General features: G+C 40.0%; 1 protein-coding gene across 5 annotated transcripts in view; it reads left to right on the top strand.

Moving 5' to 3' along the window:
- LOC122564787 (whirlin) overlaps nt 1-12,660 on the top strand; it is a 221,895-nt gene that overhangs the window by 3,707 nt on the left and 205,528 nt on the right. For all 5 annotated transcript variants that reach the window (XM_043720015.2, XM_043720016.2, XM_043720018.2 and 2 more), the window contains exon 2: nt 1,894-2,205. In XM_043720015.2, the coding sequence (XP_043575950.1) occupies nt 1,894-2,205 (312 nt within the window). The remainder of the gene's footprint in view (nt 1-1,893; nt 2,206-12,660) is intronic.

The raw sequence follows: 12,660 nt of genomic DNA on the forward strand, positions 1-12,660 counted from the left end.
AAACAATTTCAAATGAAATGAGTTTCAGCAATTTAACAGTGGTCTAAGGGCTTAGAGTGCAAATCATTACTATAGGTGCCAATTACTGACTTATTCTCAATTACAAGTGTAAAAATTGCAGCTAAAAATTAAAGAACCAGAATATTTTTTCCATGAGATTTGTGAGAAATAAATCTGCTCCAATGATAATAATATACATTTTTCAATAACTAATCTTGTTAATTGTAAAATAAAAGCTTACTGAAAAGTAATCAGCTATTTAAAACCAAGTCCACAAGTTCTCAAAGGAAGGTATACTAAAACATGAACCTTCCCCTTCTTTCTTCATTGTCCCAAAAATGTTACATTTTACACTTTTATGTGTCCTTCTGATGTCCAAAACTAGCAGTTTACAGCCATTGATATATTTTTGAAGTGTTGTCATGGACCATAATCCTGGATCAAAATCCTGGAATTGCTTCCCCGATGTTATTGTGGGTCAGCCAACAGGAGATGGACTGCAGTCATTGAAGAAGGCAGCTCACCACCACCTTCTCAATGGCAAGAAGGGACGGGCAATAAATGCTGGCCAGCCAAGCCATGCCTGCATCCCATGAGTGAACAACTTAAAAAATGCAAAACTGTATAGAGAAACACAACAGGCATCTTATGCATGAGATTGAAATCATAGCCAGGTAATCTCTTTTAATGTGTCAGTGAGAGACTATATGTTCGCAAGGATGCATGAATAATTTCATGGCACTTATTGGTCTACTTATACAGATTCTTATACATCCATTTGAGAGGCCAAATGTGACATCAGTTTCACATCTCATCTGACAATGGCACCTTTGACCCTTCAGTACTTTATTGAAGTGTTAAGCATGATTATATGTTCAAGTTGAAAGAAAATACAAGAAAAACTCAGTAGATCTTGCAACATGTTTGGAGAGAAAAGCAGAGTTGAAGCCAATGACTCCTTTTTCGAACTGGGGAGTTGTTGAGCTCAAAATGTTGACACTTTCTCTCTCCAAACATGCTACCAGTCCTGCTGAGTTTCTTTAGCACTTCCTTATTTTTATTTTCGATTTCCACCATCTACAGTATGTTGCCTTTAAATTGATACATGTTCAAATCTCTGGAGAGAGGATTTGAACCCACAACCATCTGAATCCCATTACTGAGTGAAGGTGGGCTGCTAAAGATAGAGATTATTGACTTGCTGAAAATGTCTGTAATGGAGAATGGATGAAGTCAATGAAGATGAATATAGCTAGAAGGGGATAGTGGAGCATATGTGAGATTGAGACATTGAGAAATTAATTGTAAATATAATTTTAAAATTATTTCAAAAATTATATATATTTTATTTTAAGAGAAGCCCTAATTGTAAAAAGGTATGAAGCTGTGGTTTTAGCCTTTCAATAATTTTTGAAATAATTTTAAAATTATATTTGCAATCAATTTCTCAAAGAACCAAGTGGGACAGTAATCTCAATCTCAAGCATGTTCTACTATTCATTAGCAAGAGAGAGAGAGATCCAGATCCAGTGTAAAGTCCAATGTATATGTATTCTCTTTGTAAAGCACTTCACACTGGAGTAACAGAAATATATCAATTTGTCAATAGTTCTATTCAATGAAATTCTACACAGTGCAAAGCTGAAGGAATATTTAAAATAATTGTTTGTTACTCATGTTTAAATCTAATTAATTGTATTGCATTCAAACTTAAAATTTAATGATCATCAATAAGGATTAGCTCTTTCAACAATTGTATTTGGGAATATATTACGTAACACGGTGTATTTTCTGCATGTGCTTCATTGATTTTTTTCTTGGTTATTTGCATATAACTACCATTTATATTGGATTGCCTGTTAAATTATTTGTTTTTGTTTCTTTTTCCCTTAGCAATTAGACTCCCAAGTTTCCAGACAAGTGCAAGTAAATTTCAGCACTGATCAACGGACAGCTCCTTTCTATCCAAGCTTAGTAATGAAAGAAAATTATGGCGAGATCAGGCAGGTGGCACTGAAAAGAAACAAAACAAATGAAGGTTTGGGTTTCAGCATCCGAGGAGGAGCTGAGCATGGGGTCGGCATCTATGTGTCACTTGTTGAACAAAACTCATTAGCTGAAAAAGAAGGGCTTCGAGTAGGAGATCAGATCTTGCGAGTGAATGACAAGGTGTTTGATAAAGTCACCCATGGAGAAGCTGTTAAGGTAAGTCTTTCAATTGAAAATGTCATATACATTGATGCAATATCAATGAATAATGCTGTTCAATCCTTTCTATCTTTTGTAACTTTGATTCAGTTTAAAACAAAATATCCAATGTGTATTTCAATATTAAAGCCGGAAGAATTCAAAGGTAAAAATTTACTAAACTCCAATTTCTAATTTGAGAGTAAAATACATTGCAGCATGGCAGTTATGATATCTTTACAACTACATTGAAGCTGTTTTACAGGCAATTAATACATTTACATCAGCTGAACCCTGAAGTGAATTTGAACTACAATATTGTTGGAGTGAAGAGTTGTTATAGGACTACCAGTTTATACAGCACATATTTTTGTACTCATTGCACGATGCTAAACCAAAATCAGAGTTAATTATGTATATGATAATATAATTTTTGTTTTGTGATACTGACACAGACGTGAACAGATTAATAACTGGGAAATCATTGAACATTGACTTTAGATCAATCATGAGAAAAACAATCACTCTTAGGATGAAATCCCAAATGAAATGGAGAAAGACATTATTTCATTCCAAGGATAGAGTGGGATAATTCCTCTGCAATTATTATTTCATGAACATGATTTTGAGACTAGCTAGATGAACTGCAACGTTTTATCTGATCTAACAATTTTTTTGTGACTGTAATTTTATATAATCACTCATGTCAACTGAAACTTTAAGTTTTAGAAATTGTTACTGCAATCATTCTCAGATTAAAGTAACCACCATACTATGATATTAACACTACTGGAAGCTATTCATTTGGAGACACTAATTTTCTTCGGTCCAGAAGTCAATAACTGGCTCAAAGATTGTCTGATGTCACCATAATTTTATCCAACCAAGGCTAATTGCCAGCTGGTATCACCCATTTTATTTAGTGCTGATTGCTGTCATTGTTTTGAGACAGACCAAAGTTCTTTTCTAATCATGAGCTGAAGAAACTGGGATAAAAGGTAATAAGTTCTCCTTTCATAGCTGAGACACAGATTATTAGAGCTGAACCATATTAAACACTGGTTAGGCAACAGCTAGAATGCTGCATTCAGTTCTCTTTATTATACATTAGCAAAAACATGACTGCACTGAAGAGGGTACAAAGAAATATCCATGAGGTTGTTGGCAGATTGGAGAAAATAGGCTAGGGTTATTTTCTTTGGAGGCTGAGTCCAAATCTAATGTAAGTATACAAAATTATTAAGGGTATAGAGGAAGGTGCTCTTGGTTGAAATTTGCTTTCCAGGATTTAAGATAAAAGATAGGAAATTCAGAGGGAGTTTGAGGAAATGTTTTCACCAGAAGGATGGTGGGACTCTGGGACCCACTAATGAAAGTGTTGTTGAGATGGAAATGTTTTTAACACACGCAAAAATGGTTAGATGCACACTTGAAGTTGGATTAGATTTGATGGCTATTTCTCAGCTGGTGCAGATTTGAAGGGGCAAATGACCTCTCTCCAGTCTGTAAATTTCAATGATTCTATGCTCTTTTTAATGGACATTTGTTACAGTAACATTTCTTATTTTTATTACAGACAGTCTGTCGCAATTCAAATTTGTATGACATAGGATTACATCAGCTGAGCAAGGCACAATCAATAAAACTGTTGAAGCGTTCTGCGTTCTTAAAATGATATTACTGAATGTGCAGTCCATCTGCTGTGCATAAAATTTGGCAATGCACTTTTAAATAATAGCTTTGAGGTCCATTTTCTGACCTATTTTTCTCCCACTACCTGTGCTGAAGACATTAACTCCATGACAAGGGAATTTGCCGTCCTGATGTCCCTTGTCTAAGTTCCCATTGTTCATAAGTAGTTTCAGTCTATCTCTGCCAAAACACTTTCAGCAGGCTTTGCTGCATGGTGATTTTAGATGGACCAAACGGAGTAAATTTTCTGTCCCCAAAGCAGGACACCAAAACTAATTAAATTAAATGATTATTTGCAACACAGGATGTTCCATTAACACTAGCCAGATAACAATGAATCCATCAGGAAAATATTCTCTGAATGTTCAAAGCTGGCTCGAGATGTGCGGACAGACTGTAACATATTCAAAAATCAGTGACTGATAAAATTCACCACATTCATTATAACTAGCAAGAAGCTTGGGAATAGATCAAAGTATCAATGGGGGTGGTGATCATGGGGTGGGGTGAGGGGGTTTGCTGGGTGGGAGTGGAAATAGCAGGATGGAGAGGATGTAGCATTAGCATTATGCTTCTATGTTTCTTTTCCATGAATATTTTGGAAAATCTTTAGCAAGATATGCAAATAGTGTGGAAAACATTTGTTGTAATTCTAACAACTGAACACCAAAGTTGTTTGTATTATGTTGGAGTATTATCTTCATTCTGGTGAAGACAAATTAAGTTGTTCTCTCATCAGTAAGGAGTAATTTACTTTATTCATTCAGAACCAATAGCAAATTGCTGCTGGTTAACTGGGCATAATAAATTGTATCTGTGACATCAGGCTTCTTGACTTAGATTTTGAAATCATGCTATATATCATTGAGTAGTAAAATAAAAATGGATAACTCAAGGTCATTCAAGGATGAAGCTTCTGAAATTCTTCCCAAAATTATAATTTGGAAATGATTGAAGTTGAGGGCTAAATACACGAGAGATTAATATCAGTAATCATTCAGTATCTATGTGTTGTTTTTTGTTAAACCATGAACTGAATCGCAGTTGTGGTACACTTTGCATCCTTATTCAGTTATACAGTTTGATTCTGCGTTAAGTCACTTATAACAAGAATGGCTTAGCTTCACATTGCAGCTTTAACTTAGAAAAATGGTTCATTTCACTTGCCTGTTAAATAAAGAAACACTCAAAGTTAAAAGCGGGTAGTGTTATGATCCTACCTGATGTTATTATTGGACAAGTTAAATTCCAGACTGAAATGAACCATTTTTCTAAGTTAATGATGCTATATGATGCTAAGCCATTGTTGTTGCAAATAAATTAATGTTGAATTGAACAGTTTGACAGATCATATTTTGTTTGTTTTTGCTTTTGGTTTAATGAGTGGCCTCTTACTGAAACATAAATATGCAATGCTGATGATTTAGTATTAACAATAAAACAGTTTATTACACAAAAGAAATGAAGATAAAATAGATTACAGCAAATATTTACATGTAACACACATTGAAAGATTTTCTAAAACACAGTCAAATCTAATCACATTAATCCCATTATAGTTCTCTGTTATTGTACTCAATGCCACAGAGAATTCTGTTCTCTACCACAGATTTAACTGTGGCTTCAAGTCTTGATCTCAGTAATCTGATTGCCTCTTACTCAATTTTATATATTAGAAATTCTCAGCTTCACATAATTTCTTCAGGGTTTTAACTGAATACTTCTGGTGCTGAATGTTTTAGATAAACTCCTTACACTGAGATAACCTATTTGGTGCCAGTTATAAACTAGCAACCCTTCTCAGTGCAATTGTTTTATACATTTAACTTCAGCCATGAGTTCTGCAAACTTGCCAAACTGAGACCCAAAAGCATTTTCCAACTTGTGGGCATTCCCCCTAATTCAATGAAAAAAATATAAATCTCTGATGTTGCAAAGTGAATACCTAATTCAAAACTCTTCACTTTGTTTGTTGGTAAAATATCTCCCAATGAAAACAAAACCCCATTACACACCAGAAACTCCCTTTCTCACTGTCTTTTTTATTTCAAGAAATCACCTATTTCTATTGAAATATCTATCAGTTAATCATTAAACCTCTTCAGACATAAATCAAAACCTACATGTCACTAGCTCCAATCAAAACTCTAAAATAAATGACATAATATACACAGAAATCATACATTTTACATCATAGTAACAATTACCAAACAATTGGCCAAAGCTTGTGGGTTTTGAAGAAAATAAGGAACAAAAATGAGAGAGAAAGATGGATTTCAAGAGCAATTCTGGAGAGTGGACATAGATGATCGAAAGAACAGTTGAATTGGTGGAATGATGTTGAGGGGATTACACAAGAGGTTAAAGTCAAGAACAAAGAAAGATGGTGAGGGCATTGGTGAGACCAAATCTTGAATACTGTGTACAGTTTTAGTCTCCTTATTTAAGGAGAGATGTAAATGCACTAATGGCAGTTCAGAGGAGTTAACTAGATTGATACCTGTTATGAGTGGGTTGTCTTATGACGATAGGTTGGACAGTCTGAACTTTTCTTCCCTGGAGTTTACAACAATGAAGAGTAACCTGATGGAAGCTTATATGTTCCTGAATGGTCTCAACAAGATGACTGTAGAAAGAATGCTTTTTCTTGTGAATGAGACTAGAATTAGAGGGGCAGTATTTAAAATCAGGGGCTGCCCAGAAATTAGGAATTTTTTTGTGTCAGTGAGTTGTCCAACTTTAGAACTCTGTCTCAGAAGGCAGTGGAAATTGTGTCATTGAATATTTTTAAGATAGGTAGATACATTTCTGTTAGGCAGGGGAATGAAAGATTATCAAGGGTAGATGGGACTGCAGAATTTGAAACACAAACAGATCAGCTGTGAACTTATCAAATAGCAGAACAAGTTCCTGGGGTCAATGGTTCTACATTTGCGACAGTTCCACATATTCATCAACTGATTGTGGGATTGTCAGGTAATAGGAGGTTAAAGAGATGGGACAGAAAAAAGCCGAAGGGACTTAAAACACTGAGATCAGGTGCAAATTTTAATCTAAGCACTGAGCGTCAAAGTAGTCAGAAAAAAAGAATATGCACTGAGACATGTCTTTCTAAATGATGGGATATTCCAAAGCGGTTTCAGCTAATACAAAGTCTTGAGGTGTCGGCATTATTAAAATGTAGGAGATGTACAAAATATTTCTTGCACAGTAAGATCCCACCGGAAACCGAGCAAGTTTGGTTGGCAAATATATAGTTTCCATGATGCTGGGGAAAATATGTTCCTCTTCTAAATACTTCCACATTCACCAGAGAGGGCAGAAAGTATATCAGTTTAATGTCTTATCCATGAGACGACATTTCCAATACAGCAATTCTCCCTCGGCTTTAATTCTTATTTGATTCTTCTGTAACAATTTGTGGAGCTATTTCAGAGGCAGTGAAGAATGACTCACATTGCTACAGGTAAAAACAATGACTGCAGATGCTGGAAACCAGATTCTGGATCAGTGGTGCTGGAAGAGCACAGCAATTCAGGCAGCATCCGAGGACAGGCAAAATCGACGTTTCGGGCAAAAGCCCTTCATCAGGAATAAAGGCAGAGAGCCTGAAGCGTGGAGAGATAAGCTAGAGGAGGGTGGGTGTGGGGAGAGAGTAGCATAGAGTACAATAGGTCAGTGGGGAAGGAGATGAAGGTGATAGGTCAGGGAGGAGAGGGTGGAGTGGATAGGTGGAAAAGGAGCTGGGCAGGTCGGACAAGTCCGGACAAGTCAGGGGATCGAGTTGCTGGAGGTTAGAAACTAGGATGAGGTGGGGGAAGGGGAAATGAGGAAACTGTTGAAATCCACATTGATGCCCTGGGGTTGAAGTGTTCCGAGGCGGAAGATGAGGCGTTCTTCCTCCAGGCGTCTGGTGGTGAGGGAGTGGCGGTGGAGGAGGCCCAGCACCTCCATATCCTCGGCAGAGTGGGAGGGGGAGTTGAAATGTTGAGCCACGGGGCGATTTGGTTGATTGGTGCGGGTGTCTCGGAGATGTTCCCTAAAGCGCTCTGCTAGGAGGCGCCCAGTCTCCCCAATGTAGAGGAGACCGCATTGGGAGCAACGGATACAATAGATGATATTAGTGGATGTGCAGGTAAAACTTTGATGGATATGGAAGGCTCCTTTAGGGCCTTGGATGGAGGTGAGGGAGGAGGTGTGGGCACAGGTTTTACAGTTCCTGCGGTGGCAGGGGAAAGTGCCAGGATGGGAGGGTGGGTCGTAGGGGGGCGTGGACCTGACCAGGTAGTCACGGAGGGAACGGTCTTTGCGGAAGGCGGAGAGGGGTGGGGAGGGAAATATATCCCTGGTGGTGGGGTCTGTTTGGAGGTGGCGGAAATGTCGGCGGATGATTTGGTTTATGCGAAGGTTGGTAGGGTGGAAGGTGAGCACCAGGGGCGTTCTGTCCTTGTTGCGGTTGGAGGGGTTGGGTCTGAGGGCGGAGGTGCGGGATGTGGATGAGATGCGTTGGAGGGCATCTTTAACCACGTGGGAAGGGAAATTGCGGTCTCTAAAGAAGGAGGCCATCTGGTGTGTTCTATGGTGGAACTGCTCCTCCTGGGAGCAGATACGGCGGAGGCGGAGGAATTGGGAATACGGGATGGCATTTTTGCAAGAGGTAGGGTGGGAAGAGGTGTAATCCAGGTAGCTGTGGGAGTCGGTGGGTTTGTAGAAAATGTCAGTGTCAAGTCGGTCGTCACTGATGGAGATGGAGAGGTCCAGGAAGGGGAGGGAGGTGTCAGAGATGGTCCAGGTAAATTTAAGGTCAGGGTGGAATGTGTTGGTGAAGTTGATGAATTGCTCAACCTCCTCGCGGGAGCACGAGGTGGCGCCAATGCAGTCATCAATGTAGCGGAGGAAGAGGTGGGGAGTGGTGCCGGTGTAATTACGGAAGATCAACTGCTCTACATTGCTATAGGTCTGCAGTTCTGTGTAGGCCAGACCGGGTAAGGAGGAAATATTTCCTCCACTTAAGGGTATTAATGAATCTGACCATGGTCATTACTGCTGATTTTGCATTTTATCCTAGACTGATTATATGAAATGAAATTTTCCTAGCTTAGAGTCATAGAGATGTACAGCATGGCAACAGACCCCTCGGTCCAAACTGTCCATGCTGACCAGATATCTCAACCCAATCTAGTCCCACCTGCCAGCATCTGGACCATATCCCTCCAAACCCCTTCCTATTCATATACCCATCCAAATGCCTCTTAAATGTTGCAATTGTACCAGCCTCCACCACTTTCTCTGGCAGCTCATTCCATACCTGTACCGCCCTCTGTGTGAAAAATGTTGCTCTTTAGGTCTCTTTTATATCTTTCCCCTCTCACCCTAAACCCATGCCCTCTAGTTCTGGATTCCCCCACCCCAGGGAAAAGACTTTGTCTATTTACCCTATCCATGCCCCCCATAATTTTGTAAACCTCTATAAGGTCACCCCTCAGTCTCCGACACTCCAGGGAAAACAGCCCTAGTCTGTTCAGCCTCTCCCTCTAGCTCAAATCCTCCAACCCTGGCAACATCCTTGTAAATCTTTTCTGAACCCTTTCAAGTTTCACAACATCTTTCCGATAGGAAGGAGACCAGAATTGCACGCAATTTTCCAACAGTGGCCTAACCAACGTCCTGGGTAAAAACAATGACTGCAGATGCTGGAAACCAGATTCTGGATTAGTGGTGCTGGAAGAGCACAGCAGTTCAGACAGCATCCGAAGAGTACTGCTTCTCGGATGCTGCCTGAACCGCTGTGCTCTTCCAGCACCACTAACCAATGTCCTGTACAGCCGCAACATGACCTCCCAACTCCTGTACTCAGCACTCTGACCAATAAAGGAATGCAGGCCAAATGCCTTCTTCACTATCCTATCTACCTATAAGTCTACTTTCAAGGAGCTATGAACCTGCACTCCAAGGTATCTTTGTTCAGCAACACTCCCTCAGACCTTACCATTAAGTTTATAAGTCCTACTAAGATTTGCTTTCCCAAAATGCAGTACCTTGCATTTATCTGAATTAAACTCCATCTGCCACTTCTCAGCCCATTGGCCCATCTGGTCCAGATCCTTATATAATCTGAGGTAACCCTCTTCGCTGTCCACTACACCTCCAATTCTGCTAATGATATAAATTTGGTATGAACATTTTTGTTACACAATGGCATTCAAGATAGAAGTCAGAATTTGGCAATTCAGGTTTAATCCTTTCAGTTGTGTATATTTTCCTATGTTTCTACATGTGTTTGTTTTTACTTGTCAAAATCTTCAAATCAAAAAGGAATCATCGTAAATGTGAATGCAGGCCTCCAATCTCAGTTGGTTTTGGCACTTAAATTTTTAAAGTATTTGTGTTTATCTGACTTGTAAATTTTGTTTTGATGCTGTTAAGGGATTTTAATGCTTTCAAATGGACCAGTCTTTACTTTAAGCTTCCTCTAATCTCAATGTGATTAGAGGCAGTGGAGTCTCTCTATCCACCACAATTCAGCTACTAGCACCTTCACCTCTGAGTTAGAAGACTCTGTGTTCAAGTCCCATGCCAGGGACTTGAGTATAAAACTCAAATCTTATACACTCCTGTGCTACTCTGAGTGAGGGCTGCAATGTTGCTCATGTGATCTTTAGGATACAATATTAAACTGAGGCTCAAGCATATTCTCAAATTGATGTCAAAGATTTGGTGACATTACATCAAAGAAGTTTCCAAAGATGTGCAGGTTATGTGGATTAGGCATGGTAAATGCAGGGTTACAGGGATAGGGCAAATGTCTGGTTTTGGGTGGGATGCTGTTCGAAGGGTCGGTGCAGGTTCGATGGGCCGAATGACCTCTTTCCACAGTGTGGGGATTCCAGAATCGATGATTCTAAGAGTGAGGGAATTATGTCTGGTGTCTCAGCCAATGTTTATCATCAATCAACATCACAAAACAGATTATCTGGCTGTTATCACACTATTATTTATGGGAACTTGCCGTGTGCAAATTGGCATTTGCTGCACTACAATGGTGACTATCAAGAGTACATCATTGGCTGAAAAAACACTTTGGAACAACCTGAATTTGTGAATGCTTTTTTTCCCCCCTATTTCTTAACTAATCTCCACCTCCAGTGTGATCAAGAAAATTGCAATTTAGATATTCTTGCATATTGCCATAACAGTTAGTTAGAAACCCAGAAACAGATATTCTGCAGTAGAAATGGAGTCTTTCTTCTTCTTCCATCCTCCCTGTTTCTGAGTCAACTTATCATCAGGATTGCACCGATGGTATATAAATATTTTTCAATTGTATACGGTCACTTCATATCTGATTAATAATTGGCCCTTGGGCATCATCACCAAAATTAGATCAATTTCTTATACATTTCCTTGCTGTGTGTGAGAACTAATTATACTCAAACTCAATTCCATGTGTCCTTACTTAACAGTGAACTTGAACATTACAGCCTGTCTCTAAGCCTTCTCCTGGGCACCATGAAGGGAGAAATCAAAGATGCAGATCCTGGGTTCACTCTCAGAGTAGGACCATTCCCTGAGTTTGTGATAATCCCATTATCACAAAATTGTGATAGTGTAGAAAGAGGCTATTCAGCCCATTATGTAACACAGGCTGTCTGACCATTTTGATTTTGTGCTATTTTCCAGTCTTTTCTCCCTAACCCGGCACTTTATTTTTATTTAAATAATCATCCAAAGTCTCGTGAATGCCTGAAGTGAACCTGCCTCCACGTTGCTTCTTGGCAGTGCATAATAGACTCTAGCTATTAGCTGTGTGAAAATGTCTATTTTCTCCCAACTTGTATTTGCTTCTTTATGTACACTTGGTATCCCAGGCTTACTTCAAAGGAGAGCAGTCAGAGGTCCCTGGGCATGAGGATGGTGCAGCAGAGCAAACCTCAAGTTTTATTTTGAAGAAATAATATCAGGAGTGTTTGAGTTTCTCCAGGTTAGCAACCAATCACACTATTAAATGCAAATTACAAAATCTTGGCAAAGGTCATTGCCAACCGGGTCAGGTCTGCTCTGGGATTGGTGATCCATCCTGACCAAACCTGTGCTGTACCAGGCAGGAAGATCGCTGAGAGTCTCGCGCTTCTCAGGGATACGATTGCCTATGTGCAGGACAGAGGGTTGGACACCTGCCTCATCAGCCTGGACCAGGAGAAAGCCTTTGACAGGATATCACATATGTATATGAGCGATGTTCTCTCGAAAATGGGCTTTGGGGAGGGAATCTGCAATTGGATCAGACTGCACTACACCAACATTGTCAGGGCAGTCTCAATCAATGGGTGGGAATCAGATAGCTTCCCAGTCAGATCTGGAGTCAGGCAGGGCTCCATTTGCCGAGTCCGTCAGGAAGGATGCGAGCCTGAGAGGGGTGACTATTCCTGGCAGCGGGGCCTGCAGGTTAAGGCCTCCCTGTACATGGAAGATGTTGCCATTTTCTGCTCGGATCCGCTGTCTGTGCACAGACTCTTGTGCATATGTGACCAGTTCGAACGGGCCTCGGGGACCAAGGTCAACCGAGGAAAGAGCGAGTCCATGCTCTTCAGGAACTGAGCCGACCGATCCTTCATCCCCTTCACCGTCAGGACTGACCACCTGAAGGTGTTGGGTATTTGGTACAGGGGGGCTGGGGCGTGCATCAAGCCTTGGGGGGAGCGTATCAAGAAAGTGAGGCAGAAACTGGGCAGATGGAAGTGATGGTCGCTCTCCATCGCGGGTAAAAGATTGGTCATCAGG

This window comes from Chiloscyllium plagiosum, unplaced genomic scaffold (genome assembly GCF_037043375.1).
Source record: "Chiloscyllium plagiosum isolate Xiang-an unplaced genomic scaffold, Cpla_swu_hap1 HiC_scaffold_21, whole genome shotgun sequence".
Classification (NCBI taxonomy): domain Eukaryota; kingdom Metazoa; phylum Chordata; class Chondrichthyes; order Orectolobiformes; family Hemiscylliidae; genus Chiloscyllium; species Chiloscyllium plagiosum.